The sequence below is a fragment of the Schistocerca cancellata genome, chromosome 4 (assembly GCF_023864275.1).
Source record: "Schistocerca cancellata isolate TAMUIC-IGC-003103 chromosome 4, iqSchCanc2.1, whole genome shotgun sequence".
Lineage (NCBI taxonomy): Eukaryota > Metazoa > Arthropoda > Insecta > Orthoptera > Acrididae > Schistocerca > Schistocerca cancellata.
Window position 1 is genome coordinate 651,558,626 of NC_064629.1, and position 22,665 is coordinate 651,581,290.

At 38.0% G+C, this 22,665-nt stretch overlaps 1 protein-coding gene across 1 annotated transcript in view; it reads right to left on the minus strand.

Annotated features, from left to right (window-relative positions):
* Positions 1-19,826: 19,826 nt before the first annotated feature.
* LOC126184364 (dual specificity protein phosphatase Mpk3-like) overlaps positions 19,827-22,665 on the minus strand; it is a 35,161-nt gene continuing 32,322 nt past the window's right edge. Inside the window, exon 5 of the mRNA XM_049926747.1 lies at positions 19,827-20,233. Coding sequence (XP_049782704.1) covers positions 19,827-20,233 — 407 coding nt within the window. The remainder of the gene's footprint in view (positions 20,234-22,665) is intronic.

Sequence of the window (22,665 nt, forward strand, 5' to 3'; positions counted from 1 at the left end):
TTCCAAAAGAAATCTGTTGGAATTTGATTACTCGATAAATAGTACAATTCTCAAGGCTGTCAATTCAACTAAGTACCTGGGTGTTAAAATTACGAACAACTTCAGTTGGAAAGACCACATAGATAATATTGTGGGTAAGGCGAGCCAAAGGTTGCGTTTCATTGGAAGGACACTTAGAAGATGCAACAAGACTACTAAAGAGACAGCTTACACTACACTCGTTCATCCTCTGTTAGAATATTGCTGCGCGGTGTGGGATCCTTACCAGGTGGGATTGACGTAGGACATCGAAAGGGTGCAAAAAAGGGCAGCTCATTTTGTATTATCACGTAATAGGGGAGAGAGTGTGGCAGATATAATATGCAAGTTGGGATGGAAGTCATTAAAGCAAAGACGTTTTTCGTCGTGGCGAGATCTATTTACGAAATTTCAGTCACCAACTTTCTCTTCTGAATGCAAAAATATTTTGTTGAGCACAGCCTACATAGGTAGGAGAAATCAGAGCTCGAACAGAAAGGTTTAGGCATTCGTTTTTCCCGCACGCTGTTCGGGAGTGGAATGGTAGAGAGACAGTATGATTATAGTTCGATGAACCCTCTGCCATTCACTTAAATGTGAATTGCAGAGTAATCATGTAGATGTGGATGTAGATGGTTTAGCTGTGGATATCTCCAATAAATTTCTTATAAGCCATTGCTTGAGTATGAATATAACAACAGTCATTTTCGCCCCACAGTCTTGTAGAGAATTACTCCTCATGGTTGTGTGAATTCAGTAACTTCCTGTAGAGGTCTACTGCTTCCCAATATATTTATTCTTTAATGAAATTTGTTTTTGGAACATCACCTGTGACCAGCTTTGTGAAAGAAGTGGTGACACTTTCTATGCAACCCACCCATTTTGCACGACAATGCGCGGGCGCATACAGTGCAAGCTGTAGCTGCTCTGTTCAGTCGATGGGACTGGGAAGTACTGTACCATCCACCATACTCCCCGGACTTAAGTCCTTGTGACTTTGATTTGATTTCAAAGATGAAGAAACCACTTCGTGGCATTCGCTTCAGAACTGTTCCAGAGATTCGACAGGCAGTAGACTGCTCCATTCACCCCATCAACAAAACAGGCTCTGCGCAGCATTTGTACACCGCCGCCGTCAGTGTCAGCCAGTTTGCCGTGGCATACGGAGCTCCATCGCAGTCTTTAACACTGGTAGCATGCCGCGACAGCGTGGACGTGAACCGTATGTGCAGTTGACGGACTTTGAGTGAGGGCGTATAGTGGGCATGCGGGAGGCCGGGTGGACGTACCGCCGAATTGCTCAACACGTGGGGCGTGAGGTCTCCACAGTACATCGATGTTGTCGCCAGTGGTCGGCGGAAGGTGCACGTGCCCGTCGACCTGGGACCGGACCGCAGCGACGCACGGATGCACGCCAAGACCGTAGGATCCCACGCAGTGCCGTAGGGGACCGCACCGCCACTTCCCAGCAAATTAGGGACACTGTTGCTCCTGGGGTATCGGCAAGGACCATTCGCAACCGTCTCCATGAAGCTGGGCTACGGTCCCGCACACCGTTAGGCTGTCTTCCGCTCACGCCCCAACATCGTGCAGCCCGCCTCCAGTGGTGTCGCGACAGGCGTGAATGGAGGGACGAATGGAGACGTGTCGTCTTCAGCGATGAGAGTCGCTTCTGCCTTGGTGCCAATGATGGTCGTATGCGTGTTTGGCGCCGTGCAGGTGAGCGCCACAATCAGGACTGCATACGACCGAGGCACACAGGGCCAACACCCGGCATCAAGGTGTGGGGAGCGATCTCCTACACTGGCCGTACACCACTGGTGATCGTCGAGGGGACACTGAATAGTGCACGGTACATCCAAACCGTCATCGAACCCATCGTTCTACCATTCCTAGACCGGCAAGGGAACTTGCTGTTCCAACAGGACAATGCACGTCCGCATGTATCCCGTGCCACCCAACGTGCTCTAGAAGGTGTAAGTCAAATACCCTGGCCAGCAAGATCTCCGGATCTGTCCCCCATTGAGCATGTTTGGGACTGGATGAAGCGTCGTCTCACGCAGTCTGCACGTCCAGCACGAATGCTGGTCCAACTGAGGCGCCAGGTGGAAATGGCATGGCAAGCCGTTCCACAGGACTACATCCAGCATCTCTACGATCATCTCCATGGGAGAATAGCAGCCTGCATTGCTGCGAAAGGTGGATATACACTGTACTAGTGCCGACATTGTGCATGCTCTGTTGCCTGTGTCTATGTGCCTGTGGTTCTGTCAGTGTGATCATGTGATGTATCTGACCCCAGGAATGTGTCAATAAAGTTTCCCCTTCCTGGGACAATGAATTCACGGTGTTCTTATTTCAATTTCCAGGAGTGTATATGTTTATCTGCTCTCTCACCTTGTAAGGGCAGTGATCAGTGTGATGCCACCAAATCAGGTTTTACCCCAGTTTGAGCACAGGTATTATTTTGCCTGTTTCATAAGTTCTACTATAGTATGTAACACTGCATTACATCTGGCACAAGTGAAAGCATGTTGTCTGGACCATGATAAAAAATTTTAGCAACTTTGAGAGCTCTCTGCAGCATGACCATCAACAATGGCTGTATTATTTGGTATTTTTGCTGGATGCCACATTTACTATATTTCCTTCTGCTTGCCTTCAAGGCACTGTAGCATTTACTATCCCACCACACAGAAATATCTTTACTTCTAATGTACAGTAAGTTCTCTAGGGTAATTGTGTATATGGAAACTTTAGTAACACCCTTGGTTGGTTTGGAATAATTGGAGACTAGATCATTATATTTCTCTAATACAGGGAGACATGCCTTTAACATGTTAACATACTTGTTATAGACAGTTTCCTTCATCTTCAATAAGTGATATTGTGGCTTAGGTCTATTGATGATATTCTTTTTGGAGAGCCATCATTCAGCAGTACCAGGTTACTATCTTAAAATATTACTATTGTGATCATCATCAAAGCTACTATTACATCATTGACATATTGATTGTTGCAATTAACCCAGACTGCAGAGGTTTTCCTTGAAGGTTCTTGCAGTAATTTCTGACGCAAACACTCATAAATAGCCAGATACTCATACAACTTTGGAGATGAAGCTCTGAGATGCTTCTTAACAGCAGTGATCTGATCTTACGCTAAAATATACGAGGGTGAGTCAAATAAAACCTTAAGTGTTTTTTTAAAATATTATTTATTGTGCAAATGGTTAAAATGGCTCTGAGCATTATGGGACTTAACATCTTAGGTCATTAGTCCCCTAGAACTTAGAGCTACTTAAACCTAACTAACCTAAGGACATCACACACATCCATGCCCGAGGCAGGATTCGAACCTGCCCCCACACTCGATGCAAGTCCTCCAGCGCTTACAAAGTGCATAAATTCCTTTAGAAAATATTCTTTTAGTAGTCAGCACAACCACTCCTGCACCGCGTGGCATACCTCTTCATCAGAATGGAACTTCTTTCTTCCCATTATGTCTTTGAGTGGTCCAAACACATGGAAATCACTTGCGGCAAGGTCTGGTGAGTAAGGTGGATGAGGAAGAGACCCAAAATGCTGGTCTGTGATTGTTGCAAATGTTGTACGGGCAGTGTGAGGCCTTGCATTGTCATGTTGCTGGACACCTGCTGACAACAATCCGTGTCACTTTGATTTTATTGCAGGCCATAAATGATTTTTTAGGAGGTCTGTGTATGATGCACTGGTGACAGTGGTCCCTCTAGGCATGTAATCCTCCAAAATGACGCCTCTTTTGTCCCAAAAGAGTGTCAGCATAACCTTCCCTGCTGATGGTTCTGTTCGAAACTTCTTGGGTTTTGGTGCTGAGGAATGGTGCCATTCCTTGCTCACTCTCTTCATTTCCAGTTGGTGAAAGTGAACCCACGTTTCATCCCCAGTAATGATTCTTGCAAGGAAGACATCACCTTCTCATTCAAAGCACCGAAGAAGTTCTTCACATGCATCAACATGTTGTTCTTTCACTTCAGGAGCCAGCTGCTGTGGCACCCATCTTACAGACACTTTGTGAAACTGGAGCACATCATGCACAGTGTGGTGTGCTCACCCATGAGTAACCTGTAAACATGCTGCTGCAATGTCATTCAGTGTCACTCGGCAATTTTCCTTTTACTATGGCTTCAACTGCTGCAATGTTCTGTGGAGTCAAAACTCGTTGTGCCTGACCTGGACGAGGAGCATCTTCCACTGGTCACACCATTTGCGAACTTCCTACTCCATTCGTAGACTTGCTGCTGTGACAAGCGTGCATCACCGTACTGAACCTTCATTCATCAAAGAATTTCAATAGGTTTCACACCTTCACTACGCAAAAACTGAATAACAGAACACTGTTCTTCCCTGGTTTAAGTCACAAGTGGGGCAGCCATCTTTATACTGATACTGTGACAGTAAGTGTGTATCTGCACTATGCTGCCACCTACAGGCCATTCTGCACACAGTTCGTAGCACGCTTACCAACTTACAGGATAACAGTGCAAAATTTTGATTTGTTATTACAAATTTAAGGTTTTCATTTGACCCACCCTTGACTTCTTGCCAATTTGGTGTTATTTCTCAATTGATCTGCTGTACAAAATGTTTGTTGTCACACTTAATTGAAACTCAGGTGGGCAGAAGAACAGATGATGTGTACAGCTCTAGTTCAAGGTGAAGTTATGTAATTCAATATTTATACTGTATTTCAACAATATGAAGCAGAAAGTCTTGCCACAGTAAATATTTTCATTAAATTGTACCATCTCATCTCATCAAAAGGATGAACAAATTGCAAATTAACTCCAAGAAATTGTCTGATATGGAAGAACAATATCTCACCTCCCCTATTCATCAGACTTTTCAAAAGGCTAGGAAACACATTCAGATGACCACAGGAGTTGCCAGAGTCTATCAAGAAGTAACGAAGATAAGTGTTCAATTGACCAATGGAAATGATGCCGTTAGGGACAGAACACAATCTCAAACTGAAGAAGGAAATCGCCTATGCCCTTTCAAAGTAACCGTGCTAGCATTTACTTAAATGGATTTTGGGAAATCGGTGAAAATACAAATGTGAATGGCCATATGTGGATTTAAACTGCTGACCTCTCAAATACAATTCCACTCTTAATCACTGCATCAGTGCACCCTGTGTGACATCAAGGACAAGCTTCAGTTGACAGTAGTCCCAGGTGCAAGGGGCATATTATCCCCAAAGAGAGGCTAAACTAACCTGGCTCTGCAATTGTGTTTTGTAATTGCAAAAAACTTCTTTATAGCCTCACATAAATAAACGTTTAACAGATCTACACCATTTGCCTTCTGTGCTCCAACTGCAGTTGTCATGGGTATATGAGAGCCATGGTGAAAAACTCTCAGTCAGCACAGAGACGGTCCTGGTCTCAATAAATTTTACTTTAATATGATGGTACATACTGCACAACAACATAAGTCAAATGGTAGCTTGATCAGCAGAATAGTTTTATTTACATGTGGATCTTGCGTTGTTCATATTGTGTGTACTTTGTTTAAATGGATAAACTAATATACCATGTCACCATAATATTATTTGTTTTAGCAGGTTTTTCACTAACAGAAATTCATCTTAAGTTGATTAAGATTCACGAGTTATACTTCTTATTATAGATAGTTAAGAAATGGGCAAAAATTAGCCATGAATATGATTTTGTCAGTATTCTTGCCCTGTAATATTGAAATAAAAACCATGGTTGAACTTCTTTTGAAGATGATGCGTGTAAAGACATTTAAAATCTGTTACCACAAATGAAAATATTGGGAAAGTGTACAACTTGGTACTGGACAATCAATGACACAGTGAATGAAATACCTGATTCCACAAACATATCAAAAGGGAGGGATCAGTATATTTTATATGAAGAAAACAAATACAGCAAGACTAAAAGTAACTTTCACAGCAATCGTTGGTGATTACAATGTCTGTGTTTATACTGTGTGTTTATCTTCACAGTACAGATTCAGGTCCTGGTCTGGCACAAATTTTTATATGCCACCAACAGATGACATCAATGCATAGTCACAGAATGCAATTCTATTTTGTAATATTTCACAATAATGTCTGAGGGAAAAATCTCAGCTGTTTCTGTGCACCAGTTTGTTACTGGGGTGGTACAGAAATCCATCACTTGATACCAGAAATGAAACAGTAGTAAAAGCAGTCAGCTAAGCTGGGTATCCTCCCACAAAAAAGTTGAAGTATATTTTTAATGAAAACATTCACTTTCCATAACAAATGCTTTTTACCTTGCCCCCATATGCTACTGTAGGAGGAGACACACAATCCTCAACTACTTGTATGCAAGCAAATTTTATAAAATTCATAGCTGCATCTGGCAACCTTCTCTATCATTTTTCGCAAATAGCTATTAGTATGCACTGACACATGATGTAGCTACTTTAAGGTATTAACAATTATATTGTCGTGTATTTTTGTGTGTGCAGATTTTTGCAAGGTGCAGTTGTTCTGTATTAGTTAAAGGACACACATTTTTAATAGGTTTTCCATTGGAAATGCTCATTCCTTCAGTCCCTTTTAATCATCAAATAATCGTCGTTGCTTTAATAATATACCTAAGAGAGTAAGTTAGTTATTATCCGCAATTTAGTTATATTTCTGTTTATTTTGGTAGTATTGTCATTTTATATTGATGACACATGCTTTGTTTATTTGTTGTTATATCTTTGCAATTTTCAAGCTGCTAGGTTAGTTTCATTATCACTGCCATGCTGTTAATCATGGCTGCTCTGCTGTCTATTTGCACCAAAGAATAGCAATGTTCAGTGATCCGTTTTTTGTTGTCAGAAGGTGTATCAGAGGCTGAAATTCATCGAAGAATTTCGGTTAAGTACAGGAACAGTGTTCTGCTACAACGGAGTGTCTATGAATGGACTGAAAAACTCTGAAATGGTCACACAAGTGTTACGCACGATGAAGGAGCCGGACGACTGTTTACTGCCACAAATGAAGAAACCATTGAGCGTTCATGTGAAATGATTCTCTTAGACAGATGTTTAGCTACTGACGAAGTGGCACATTATCTGCAAATCAGTCACGGTTCTGCCTACAAAATCATCCAGAACAGACTTGGGTTTCATAAAGTTTGTGCAAGACGGGTCCCAAAACAACTCACACAGTTGCATAAACATTTGGATCACTATGGTAATGAATGGGACAACTTCTTAGACAGGATCATTCCTAGTGATGAAACATAGATCCATTATTATGAGCCAGAGAGTAAATGGCAGAGTATGGAATGGAAACATCCTAATTCGCCGTGTAAGAAAAAGTTCAAGACCCAACCATCCACAGGAAAACCGAAGCTTATGGTTTTTTGAGACACACAAGGTCCAGTACTAGAACATTATGGGGAAAGGGGCACAACAACAAACCATGTATGCTACAGTGAGAGGCTTACTGCCAGGCTAAAGCCTGAAAATCCGAAGCAAACGCCGAGGATTGCTGTCAAAAGGTGTTGTGTTGTTGCACGACAATGCCCATCTGCATACTGCTGCCCACACTGCTGAAACACTCCAAAAATTCAAATTTGTAGAACTGGATCATCCTCCATATAGTCCCAATCTTGCCCCTTGTGACTATCACTTGTTTGGTTGACTCAAACAGGCATTAAGGCACCGTTGATTTGCCTTAGATGAAGCAGTGAAAAAAGCGGTGCATTCCTGGCTCGCAGCTCAACCGGGAACCTCCTTTTACGAGGGCATCAGGAATCTTGCAAGTTTCCTATTTGATTACAATAAAATTTTATAACTACTTTGTGGATAATAATTGACTTACCCTTGTAAATGGTGCTTTCCCTTTTAATTTGCTTATTTTCATTAGATTTGCACTCAGTACATTTCTTAAAAATTTCACGAGTAGGCCTTTCTACTTGTATTTTTTTGCTGAGGTTAAAGACCCTAATTGAGTAGCATAAATGTGAAGGAACAAAACATATGAACCATGGCCTTGTTGAAGGCATAATTTCTTTGGTGTAGATGTTTCTAAAAGCAATACAAACATTAATTCTAAATGCCTATGGATGTGTTCAAAGGCAGCTGCAGGTGGTTTATTTCAGGAGACAAGCTGCTCCACATTGAATTGGTTGTTGTAGACAATCTTCATCCACAGGGTAACCCTGTGCCATATCATCCTCTAGATGAAAAAAAAGAGTATTATACTATTTCAGAAGTAGTGCATGCACACATACATATGTATGTATGTACCTGTGAAGTATGTGAGGTCCTTGTTGAAAGACGTAGAGCTCTGTGTATCAACCTGAAAATCTACTGCCCCATAAGACAAACACTGCATTTGGTGAAGGCGATTCTTTCATAGATATTTGACAGAAGATGACTGGTATGACTTATAAGGAACTCAAAACATGTATTTTCACTTTGGAAGTTAAACTGGGAATCACACTTGAGTAAAAATAAATACATGAATATTTAATGGTATTATTATTCTAGAGGTAGCAGTGAGGATACAGTGTAGCTGGGATGACATTGTCGATGACGGCAATCATCAATCAGTGCAAATGGCATAAAAATTGGCCAGACTTACAGCACAAAATAGTTTCCACTGAGTGTGATCAACTGATATACTCCATCTCCTTATAAGCTTTGCCTTGTTTCCAATCTACCAATGGCCCTCCATTGTAAATCATCTAGTAAGTGCATTATCATCATTTTATTAAGTTGGTTATCCAAACTGTTCCCTATCTCTCATCAATACCAATCCTGCTGCTAAATTTATGGTCACACCTGCATGTGCATGTGCCTACAGCCACTGGTTGAGATATATATATATATATATATATATATATATATATATATATCAACAGTTCTGATTTTTCATAATCTTCTTGCCATAATCCTGAGGCTGATCCCATAGATCACAGAAGTTTAATGACATGTGAGAAATCTGACACTCCCTTCATAAGATGAACCACAGTATACCCAGATGCATTAAATTTCAGCTATTGGATATACTCTTAACTGACACAGTATGTGACTTTTTACTTTTTATTTTACTTATTTTTGTCTGGCGAATATCTGTATCATCATTTAATTACTCATTAAGTACAGTGTAGTGGATTGGATAGCAAAAAAGGGAAAGAAAATGCATTACACACAAATTTAATGATGAAATAGTCATTTAATATTTTGTTCTTTTGAGAATTACATGATTTTTACAGAGAGGAATATTTTAAAAGAAGCACTGGTTAATCCAGAAAATACTATCAGCACATCCATATTGTGAACTATGTAAATTTAAGCATATCTTTGGATCTTTAAACAAATAATTATGGACAGCAATATACAACTGAGAAGTGGAAAAATGACATGAGATCATTAGCTTAATGACACTGAGGACACACATATTTAAAATGCTATTACAAGAGAATATTTGTAAAGAACATTGGTAGTTAAATGTTTCTCATTAAACATACATATAACAGTCTTTTAATCATCTGTAAAAACAGAAGACAATAGAAAATTGCAAGTTCGGTAAGTATTCTACAGATTACTTATTCATTGTAACACAATAATTTGGGAAAAGATTACTTTTCCATATGGCACATGGATAATGAACTTTAAAATGGAGCCATGCATGTATAAACATGCATACCCCCCCCCCCCCCCAAAAAAAAATCTCTCTCTCTCTCTCTCTCTCTCTCTCTCTCTCCCCCCCCCCCCCCCCACACACACACACACACAGAGAGACAGACAGAGAGAGAGAGAGAGAGAGAGAGAGAGAGAGAGAGAGAGAGAGAGAGTTAAAAAAAATCGAAGTTGACATGTGTGCAATACAGACATATGTGATCTTTACTCAACTTTAAAATAACCCAGCAGCTCTACATGAACAACATTAATAATAATTTTAGGGCAAAAGGCTTGAAGCATGAACACTCAAAATATACAATGTAATATTTATTTAATTTTTTTATATCCTGACTTCTACCAACAACATTAATTTAATGACCAGGTACTGCATAAAGTCACAGTTCACTATAATGGAACTTCTTACACACCTGTCAATTATCTCTGGCATCACACAATGTGTCCAAAATTGTTATTATACATTAGCAATTTGTTATGGAAGCTATTTTAAATATCTACATATAAACTTTAAACACATCAGCTAACTAAGTTTCTGCGAGCATGCCTGCATGCACGCAAACAAAAAAACGAACACACACACACACACACACACACACACACACACACACACACACACACACACACACACACACACACACACACTTTTCCCCTCCCCTCCCACACAGAATTTCATCTAGAGCAATGTATAGAATGATTTGTGATAAGTATCACAATACTTTCAATGTAATCCCATTTATACACATATGAGGAAAAAGCACTATACTCAGCCAAACTTTTCATAGAAGAAAAAATAATTTCTCTGACTACTAGTTTCAGGCCTCGACTCACCTTCGATAAGGAGTATGTAATTATTTGCTCTTTTTTTCTGGGAAAAAGTGGTCTTTAAATAAACTAGCAAAAAGAATGAATTTCTTGCTGTGTACCACATTTGGCTGAAAGGAAGTTTTATATTCCATATAAAGACCACAAGCCTTAACAGCAAAGTTTATAATTTCCTCAAAAAACATGCTGTCATTTGGAGTTGAGAGAAAAATAAATTGTTAATTAAATGAAAAGTGTGGATGGTTGTAGTGTTTTTCCTTATTGGTATACTCATAAACAGTTATGGAGTTTTCAAGCCATCATGGACAAAATAATAATTCAAGTTGCAGAAAATTAGCTTCATTCCCAACTGTAAATGTCAACTACTGATGACACATTCTACCTTGGTCTTTTATTTGCCTGCATATTGTTGCAGATGCACATAAAGCAGTTCAACGGACTGATTAATTTCCACTTTGCAGTGAGTCTTTCTAATTGGGTTACCAACCGTAGCACAAATATATCTATGGATGAATATAACAAATGACAGACAAACTATCATTAAAGTTATGATCTGCCTTATGCTTCTCTACAAATGATATGCATAACTGTCTATTATCAAACCACAGGAAATACCAAATGCAGAGTTCAACAGTTAAATACTCCATTTCATTTTGCTATCTGAAGTATGTGGGAAACATATCAGTGTTTTATTTATTTACTTATTTATTTATTTTGGTTTGCCTGATATAAATAGCCATCTGTCATGAGATTTTTTACAGAAATGTCTGCTTCATTCTGTTACAATAGTCTCCCATGCACCACCCAGTTTTTACAACGAGAGTATCATTATTATGCCAACTGAATCAAGTCTTTAGTAAATTTAGTTTAATTCCAAATAAATATGCATCATTCTGAAATACATTGCAATGAAAAAAAAAAATAAATCCATGTTATATGGGAAACACTGCAGATGAATAAGACAAATGACTGACAGCAGAGAAGGTAACTTTTGTGATATACACAAGTGTTTCACATTTGTTAGCAGACATTAATGAAGAACAGGAGTAAACAGTTTACTATTACTATCATAGAAAAAAATGGTGCCACATTACTTGGTAACATCAATGAAGTTACAAGGAAGAATTGCAGTACAGTGAATAAACAGGTTTGTCTACCATATTCTCAAAAGTGATACTAACTTCATTTACAGAAATAGCATGTAAAACATAACATTTCACTAATGGCACAAGACTAGTAGTTTGTGACTGCCATGGAAAGAACTATTAAACTGTTCTCAATAGTTGCACCTCTGGTATAAAAGAAAATTATCTGCTTTGAAGATAGCATGTATGCAGCTTAATTATGTAAACTCCAGATTTTTTAATCAACACATAAAATGCTTCCTTAATAAATGTCATTTGGTTAATATAATTAACAACATTTTAATAACTTTATATAATGAAACAGCACATGACTCGTTACTGGTGAGAAATAAAGTAACATTGTTGGGAGCATTAACATGAGAAATATGTTATTTATAACAATACTATAAAAATAACATGAATACTGACAGAACTTTATACAGCATACAATCACAGTACCTGTTTAGGTTAAAACCTACATGCAAAAAACAGAAATATATAGACAAAAAAATCTGCTTGGTTAAAGCAACAACATACACACATTGTGCAACATTAAAACAATTACTGTTTATAAATCTTTCAAATTTGCTTCAATTTATCTATGCAAATAATACAAAATAATGAAGATTCCTTCCTTCTTGTTCCATATTTCAAAGCCATGCAGAGTAGCAGAGTAAAAAAGGAAAAACATTTTACATACAATATATGAATAAATTTCCTAACAAACAATTCATGCATCTTTTACATTAGTGGTATGGAAAAACTACATAATGTCAGTCTAAAGTTACCAGTTACTGGAATTTAAAATAAACATTTTCCCACATGAACTGAGAGAAAAGGAGAAACAAAGAATCAATGTATTGACTTTCACAGAACTTAACATAGTACTAATACAAATAAACAGCAATTTTACTACAAATTATGATACCACCTGTGCAGCTCTGAGCACAATGCAAGCTGGTAATTGGAGGCCATGTAAGCATTTTCACATTTTAGGACAACCTACAATTTATATCTTTCTGCACCTACAGAAAATTATGAGCTTGAAATTCCTCAGACATTAACAATTTATTTTGCCATACAGAACACATGCAGTAAACAAGCATTTTGAAGTAAAATAATGCAACCTTTAACTTACGAAATCTGGTGACACACCTCAATGTCATAAAATCAAAAAGTGCTACACCTTTACTGAAAAGTGAGTAAATTCTTACCTACACAGACAAATGGTGGAAGTTAGGAGAAAATCATCTACTTATGGCTCATATGCATGCCGAAATCATATATGAAGCAGAAAAAAGGCAAAATAATATGGAGAAAATTATCACAGCAGTAACTAAACTTGAAGTTCTATGCATGAAATTTTCTCATCACTTATTGAATCACAGATGATTTGAACTATACGTCCATACAAAAGAAGTTTATAAATGCACACAACAGGAGTTTCTATTTTTTAAAAACTTAATTCCAAGCCTGAGCATTTAGAAGTATACGTAATAGGGATAGTGAAGTACGAAGACTCTGAAGCCAAAGTTGAAGCAGTAACAAACGTAAATGTAAATTTCTAAATTAATTTTCTCCACCTGTCTCTATTCTGAGCTGCACCTCCAACACAAATTTCTGTAATAGCAAATCTGACGTCCCTGAACTTTTAAGATACATTTGCATATTACATGTGTTTCCTGGAGATTGTGATTAGGGGATGGTAGTATGTGAATACTGCCACGCAGTGGGGAAAATGAAGCTATTTTCTTCAGCAAGTCATCAGTTATGCCTCTCGTGTATGTTGGTTCAACAGCATACACCTCCATCAAATAATCCCATACCTTATTATTTTTACAATAATGAAATAAAGATAGAATACAAACAATGGCATAGGTAAAGATCTCTTAGTGGAGGTGTTTTATTGTCGATGGACACAACTTAAGTTAGTCTTGCGACAAGTGTATCTAACCATCTTAAAGGTGGAACAACCTGCAAAAGAAATCTTGTCATATACCACTCCACTACAAATAATGCACAACATTTTGTGTGTGCAACACATCAACCAGCTGACCACCCAAATGATTAGTTACTACTAAACTCTGATCATTAACTGATGGGAGATGATAATGAGCACACAATATGCAATTTCAATGGCTGATATACAACCAATGCATGTGGATTTAACCGCCATCATGTCCCCTGCCATCAAGAACACCAGCTTCTAGTCTTGCCCCCCCCCCCCCCCCCCCCCCGCACACACACGTAAATTAACATCATTTCTTCAGTTAATCCCCATTGCTTATGATGAATTCAAAGTTCTACCAATGTATGTCTTGTCATCTACACATTTCTCCCTCTCCCTCATATACATGTACCCATTATTTCACCATGATCTCCTCTTACATGGGGTAAGGGGTAAGAGGTACTGCTACCCAAATTTGAAGATATGATTGAAGATCAGTAGAAATCAAAACAATCAGCATTTCTACTGTAGGTAAAATGCACATGTGTGTACACGAAGTAATATGTCCAATATTTTGTTTTTGCTCCCTTTCTTCCCAAGTCATATGCCGCACATTTGCAAACAGAAACTAGCTTGTAATAACACTGACAGCTGCACAGATTCTTTGTACTAATGATAGCTATTCCAGATAACAATAAAATACATGATTTTACACAAATAATATTTATTTTCAGTGCTATATCACCCTCAAAGGAAATTTCAGCCCCCCCTCCCCCCAGCACAGCAATATTTTCAACTTGTTAATGAATTTGGATGTTTATGATTTTTATTTCTAACACAGTAATAAATGGTTGAGCTTCTGCCTGGAAATATGAATCCCAAATTGGTAGAGGACACCGATTTACCTGCACATATGAAGGTTAGTGCTAAAATGAAAATTATTCTGTATGGCATGATCATTTCAACATGTTTACCACTATGCATGCCCATTGCAATGGCCAATTCTGCACTAACATAATGCTAGCACTTGGCCCACTACTTAAATGTACAAACATGACAATAAAGTGCAGATAGGATAATTTAATTTTATCAGCTGTATTTGGGCATGTGTGGCTGATGGTCATACACTACAGCTGCTGTCAAGTATGGGGCACCTTCAAAAGACAAATACCATAGGAAATAATTGTGCTAAATGAGTTACATTGTGCATATAACAACACACATGTTAAAGAACCAATCTCATGATAGGAGATACTTGTATTATGCACTATAATGATTTTTTTTGCCCTGTCAGGTCTGACTGAAAGCTCAAAGTTTTGATTTTTTGCATAAAAAGGAACAAAAAGAGCAGCAAAGAACTTAACTAAAAGGATTAAAAAATTAACAGGTTAATAATACTCAAGGATTCAGAAACTCTACAAATAATTAAACAAAACAAATAATACATACACAATTACTATATAAACAAACTGATGAAAAGTTTTCCTGCACTGTACTCTGACAAATTATTAATGAGATACATATCAAAGCTGCAGCTCATAGCTAGGGAATTTGGAAGTAGCACGATCTATGTACTGCAACAGAGAAACATCTGAATATAGTAGTGCAATGGTGTCTTTATAATTACCATGTGACGAAGATGCAGCTCACCATATTTCTGTCAGAAGCAAATATCAATTGATGGAGCTAAAATCCCAGGAATGTTATGAGAATGGTATTATTCTGATCATTCATTTCTTTGAAATGAAGCTAGTTGTGCAGAACAAGTCAACTCTGACATTTAGCATATGTGCCAAGGGATTCAATTTATCAGAAAACTCAGCAAACAGTTCATGCTGTACATTACAGAGGTTTGATATTTACTGATTTGCATGGTTGATATAGCTTATCTCTCAACACACAAGGAATACATTTAGCTAACAAGTATTGTAGACCCTGAAAGAAGTTATTGTACTGAACATCAAATAATCAATGCACAAATACTTTTAGGATGTAACAACGGCATTCTCAATCTCCTAAGCACAAGAGTTAACAGAAAAAAATTTCTCTTGAGTTAACACTATTGTATGAAAAAAATACAAACTGAACTTATCATTATAAACAACTGTTATTAATTTTCAAATATTGCACACCAGAGATAATGATTAGCCCACAAACCAAAGGTAAATATATGGTGCAATATATGCTGTTTCCACTTCATATGGCTCATTTTCTGTTTTAACACACAATGTTCACATTTTTTTAGTAACATTCGTAATACAATGTGATGAATTTGACTTTTATGCCAGAACAAATTCATCATTTTGCATCTGCCTCATTATGCATGAACTACTTATACACCATCACAAAAATCATTTTTTGTCAGATATAAATTGTTCTATGTTCCTGTAACAACAATTAAGCCTGCATTCAAAGCAGTCAGCAGAGACAATGCAGTGATTAATAACATCAAAAAGTTATCATATGATGTAGCATATTAAAAATGAGAGGTACTTTAAAATTCTGTATTATATGTGTGCATGTAAACTGTACACAGTGCATGGTGTGTGATCTTTACAATTTATGTAGTCCATACTATTCAAGAAAATTTTAACATTGTAAGTCTATAGTACTGTGCATTGAGCAGTCTGCCACCAACAACTACATGAAAATTTGAAAGCTTCAATTTGTTTGAAAAACTTTCCTTTGTGCAGTTTGTAAGCTGGCTGAGCATACATTTAATACACTATGAAAGTTGCTACACATGTATGTGAGATTTGCGACCACGTCATTTATATTCCTGACCACATAGGGACTGGACCAAAAAAGTTCACAATTCACTGTTTTAGAAATATGCATCAGTGTTTTTCAGGAAATGGAACTGATTCTAACAACTGTTGAAGTCTTCGACCAAATTTGTGCAAAATGTGTGTAGACGGTAATAATATATGGTTCACAATTGTCTCTCATATGAGTTCTTATTTGGCTTTACTTGGACAGCTTATCCGTGATTCTTGTTTCCAGTTACTTGCTAAGCAAAAGTAGCACAATAACCACAATGTCCACAAATTGCTCAAAACTAAATTTCACTGCACTTACTCTCCAGATACCTCAAAGTTTTAGTAAAAGAATCTTTTACAATACTGTATGCAGTGGAATTTTTGTATATCAATAAAACTACTAAATTTCATGTGATCCAGCACACAAAATACACTACCTCTATGTTCACCGATGCCAGCTGTAAAAGCAGGCAGTGGTAGAATCGTGCATATACATTTCCCTTTATGATCAGACCATACATAAAACAATTATAGTTATGGAAGACAATTTTCAGCTTTTCAAGGAAGATTATACTTCAAAGTTCTGTTGATTTTGAAATCATCAGAGACCGAGCACACACTTTGATAGAACAAGGTGATGATGGATGGATTTGAACAGCAATCCTCCTGAATGCAAGTCCAGTGCCTTAAACGCTGCACCACCTTATTTGGTTTCTCCTTTGTAGCTCCTACATCACTAGTAATTATCACCTCATTTTGATGTAGCATGTATTTTGCTTTTTCAACAAAAACAAACATGGCAGCAGCACCCATACATTTATAAACAACAGTTTTGATACTTTGTGCTTTTGTTTCTATCCGCTGTCCTCCAATGACAGTTGAAATAGAAAATGTTCTCTGATGATGGTTGAAATATAAACTTGTTGATTGTGTCATTAGATTGTTGTTTGTGTTTTACAAGACATCATGGCTGCATCATGTTGCTGAATGATGGTTTAATAAGGTGCATGAATGTGTTAGCAGGAGGAAGCTGTGAACCAGAGATCATCAAGTTTGTGTTGAACCAGGGGGAATGCCAGAAGAGATGGCTGGCTTCAGAAAACAAATGTAAATGGCTTCGCTTAGAGGTAGAAAAGTTGAATGCAATGAAGGAGAGCTTGGAGACGCATTTGATCATGGCATGTCTAATTGTTGACATGGGAAAGAAAAAGCAATGCCAACTAGAAGAGCAGGACTCTTTGGAGAAGCAAGTTCTTTTGTGTGTCAACAATTCAGAATGTTATGACTAAATTCATCTCCCAAATCCCTTTCACTGCATGCAGCTGGGACAAATGGTTGGGGCATAGTAACTCATGTGGGAGGAATGTACTCCTTGCCATTTGCATCTTTTAAGAAGACTACTATACTAAAGGGTTGCCAGCACCCAATACATGTGGTGAAGGGACATTCCTCCCCAGGTGTTACCATAGCCCCATCATCCATCCTAGGTGCACCATTTGTGCCACAACCAACTCCACCAGCACAACAACCTCACTGACAGAGAAAACACACAAAAAAAAATTTTAAAAAAATCAGGCTTTCACTTGACACAAACTGTTGAAATGATGACCTCTTGGAATAATTAAATAAAGAATAATGATATCTTGTATTCCTATTAAATTAATTTTCTCTATCTGAAATCTCTGCATCACAATCATTTTATGTGCAGTTACATCTATACAGTTAATTAATTTCAAACCATTCAAAAAATCTGAGATTAAGTAATACCTCAACAACTGTCTTCTGGAACGTGGATGAAAATTTTCAACTATCTTAAATGTTCTGCGTTTTAACTTGCTCCTGGTTATGCTATGTGAGGGAATATGTTTTTGAACATTTTGCTTTTCGCTCTTGGGCCAAGAAGATTTTTACAGTATTACTGAAGTCCGTAATATTCTTCCTTTGGCAGTAGCAATGGCAGCAGCATAACCACGAACAGTCTTCTCACATTCTAGGGAAGACGGTGCCAAAAACAAGTTGTGTCATGAAAATTTAATAACGAAAATCTTTTCTTATTCACAAACACTGAATTGAGTGGATTACAACAATTACAAGTGGGGAAGCAATTAACTTTTGCAGTGGAACCAGTGGCATTTCGTACATGCTTTGTCAAGGAGTCAAGTAAATGAAATTGAAAAGAAATCACCTGCTACAAGCAGTATGCCACTATGAAGGTATGACCTAACATCAGAATGTGCCTGGTGAAATTTCAGATTACAAACCCAAATTTTTGTAATCTGTGGCTTTCATTATTGCAGACACATTTATTAACTAATATCATGAGAAATGTCTGTCCTGTATGCCATCATGTCCAGTCAGTCACTGCTATCTTTCACGTATGTACATATTTTCTTCTCATGTAATGTTAAATGTGTTTGCCTTACCACCAGGATTTGAAGAGTTTGGTTTTAGATAGCAAAATACTAACAAACATGTGATTGAAACTGAACCAATTTCAGTAAATGCATTGATACCCCTGGTAATTAGAGCTGTCACTAATCCCAGGACGCACTTCGTTCAAACAAGAATAAATTCTGTTATCAATATCTTTGAAATTGTGAAGAAGGGATATTATCAAAAAGCTGCCAGGAAGTCACAGTACCTAGGAAGCATGAAAGGACAATAGTATCCTTTCTTGGGGGGGGGAAAATATAAGTTGATCAATATAATAACAGCTATCATATAAATTACCACAATAAAGTGAATAATAGTTATATGACACTTGTACTGTAGATCATCTCTTATAAAAATTAAAAACATGGTTATTACCGCTACTGTAATGGATAATACATGTCAAGTTTCTTTGATTATGAAATAGTTAAAATTAAATTTTCTACACAAACTCAGTAAGATAAACTTAAATATAAACTGTACATATTTCTGCCTTTCCCAATAGATGCAAAGGCAGTCAAACAATACCTACAATAAATGAAGTAATGCACCAATATTTACTTTTCCTTCACACATAAATCTGCTTTGAGGTGCCTCTGACAAATATCTTACTTTGATGAAAATATATCATAAGACATTTATGTTCCAACTACTAGAATTTTAACAGTTAATTGATTTTAGTTATACGTGTAACTATCAGTGCTATAAATAAAAAAAGTGGTGTCACATACTTAAACAATAAGAAGTGAAGGAAACTGTTGAGAATGGTTATCGTGAAAACACTGTTCTCTGTGAAAACAAGATTTTTGAAATAAGAATTTTACACAAGCAGTGTTCCAACAATTTTAGAATTATGAAATGCGAATGAATTTCTGATAATGTGCTCTTATAATTTTCCTTTAACATTGAATTCAACACTAAGAACATTTACAATTAAATGCTGAAAATTTTAACAATTGAAAGGTGTAACATTTCAAGGGGAGGACACATGACTGAACAGATTTTACTGCTTTTAGAACTGCCATTGTGTCTTCCCCGGCCGGTCTCACTCACTGGGTGCAGACGTCCAACGATCAAACTCAATTCCAGAATCAGGACTTGTTCCAACATTGACAGGGCTCAGAAAGTGAGAGCCACCACCACATTTACATTGAACTCCTCCACAACTGTGACATCCAGACTGCCCTGTCTCTGTACTGGTAGAAGCAGCAGCTTGGGTCGGTTCTTCCACACAGACGGCTGGCCGAGAAAGTTCTTGTTCGTAGTTGTGAAGCTGCTCCATAAAATGAAAGTTTGGTGCAATGTTTGACTTACGGCTCCGTACAAGGTTGAATGCATCATTCAGAGAAAGTGATAATTTGTTCATGAGGTAGGCAACTGTAATCGTGACAGAGCGAGAAACTCCTGCAACACAGTGTACTAAGACACCCTTCCCGTTGTTCCTGGCTTCATCTGAAATTTAAAGAAAACCAACAAGTTTAAATCAATAATAAATTACACCACAAATAAGGTAAAAAAATAATTAACACAATTGTTAGGCATAACAGCTGTCACAACGGCATTATTCACTTTTACAGAATAATAAATTAAATATTTTTTGAAAGACTGTAAATTTGTTAAAAATACACTATTGCAGTTTCAACCTTTTTGAGATTTTCCAGTGGGTTGCAGGTGCTGCAAGCACAACAGTAGTCATCAGTAAAAGGAATAAAAATGAAATGAGCCTCTAGAACCTGTGTCAGCCTTAGTCACTCACGGAGCACACTGTTCATTACTGACATGTGCAATAAGCACGAGTTTTATTTCATGTGTTTTTATTTTTATCCTTTCCCTCACATAACAATGGTATATGTGACTAAGGCTGTCACGAGCACTACAGGCTCATATTTTTATTTGTTTCATTGGTGACTAAGGCAGTGGAAAAAAATATTTTCTGATTTTCTAAATCTCTGATATGATCAAACACTGCCAAATACTGAAGCTAAAATTCCAAGTCTAGTCAGAAAAAGATTGAGAATGTATTGTGTCATCTATGATGCAGTGCACATCCAATGATGTCAAGTTTCAAACGTGAGTGCATGTGTGTTTCTTAGTGTTCAAGCACGCACTTTACTGCTAGACCACAAAGCTCAACATGTATGCAGATAGTTCATCTACAGGTTTTGATGAGTGAGGTAGAATATCACAGTATGTGACACACACACACACACACACACACACACACACACACACACACACACACACACACATCAAAAAAAGTTTTACATCATCTTGGTTCCAAGAGTTCTGGAACCTGTGCAGAAAATGGGAACAGGGATCAACATAAACATCATTTCCGTCCTTTTTATTGCTCATGAAAACCACACATTGCATGTTGCACCACAATACAGTGAGACCTTCAGAGGTGGTGGTTCACATTGCTGTACACACCGGTACCTCTAATACCCAGTAGCATGTCCTCTTGCACTGATGCATGCCTGTATTCGTTGTGGCATACTATCCACAAGTTCGTCAAGGTAATGTTGGTCCAGATTGTCCCTATCCTCAACTGCAATTTGGCATACGTCCATCAGAATGATTGGTGGGTCATATCATCTATAAACAGCCATTTTCAATCTATCCCAGGCATATTCGATAGTGTTCAAGTCTGGAGAACATGCTGCCCACTCTAATCAAGCGATGTCTGTGTCTCTGAAGGAAGTCATTCACAAGATGTGCATGATTCGGGCACAAATTGTCATCCATGAAGATAAATGCCTCACCAATATGCTGCCAATATGGTTGCACTATCGGTCAAAGGATGGCATTCACGTATCGTACAGCCATTACGGCACCCTCCATGACCACCAGCAGCGTATGTCGGCCTCGCATAATGCCACCCCAAAACAGCAGGGAACCTCCACCTTGCTGCACTCACTGGACACTGTGTCTAAGGTGTTCAGCCTGACCTGGTTGCCTCTGAACACGTCTCCGAGGAGTGTCTGGTTGAAGGCGTATGTGACACTCATCAGTGAGGAGAACATGATGTCAATCCTGAGTGGTCCATTCAGCATGTTGTTGGGCCCATCTGTACCATGCTGCATGGTGTCGTAGCTGCAAAAATGGACTTCGCCATGGAAGTTGGGAGTGAAGCTGTGTGGTTCCTTTCTCTCTGTATCTCCTCCATGTCCCAACAACTTTGCTTTCGTTCACTCTGAGATGCCTGGACACTTCCACTGTTGAGAGCCCTTCCTGGCACAAAGTAACAATGCGGACACGATTGAACTGCAGCATTCATTCACTGTCTAGGCATGGTTGAACTAGAGACAACACAAACCGTGCACCTCCTTCGTGGTGGAATGACTGGAACTGCTTGGCTGTCGAACCCCCTCTGTCTAATAGGCGCTGCTCATGCATGGTTGTTAACATCTTTAGGTGGGTTTAGTGACATCTCTGGACAGTCAAAAGGACTGTGTCTGTGATACAATATCCACATTCAACATCTATCTTCAGGAGTTCTAGGAACTGGGGTGATGCAAACCTTTTTTTGATGTGTGTATATGGCCATATCTTTTGATTACACTGACTTAAAAGTTTATATTATTTACACCACCAAGGGACCACAGACCTTAGTATTAGACATTAATTTCACAACTTGATGCCTCTACCTGTTCCTGTGAAAAAGTGTGGAGGGGGGTCTTAAATGTGAGACAGACAGACAGACAACAAAGTGATCCTATAAGGGTTCAGTTATTACCAACTGAGGTATGGAACACTAATACAACATTTTGCAGAAATACTTTAAAATCAACATCACTTCATTAAAATAAGAATGAAGTAGGGCTGAAGATGAGAGAATAAAATCCCTGGAATGTGCTATGGGACAAATAAATAATATGGTAGCT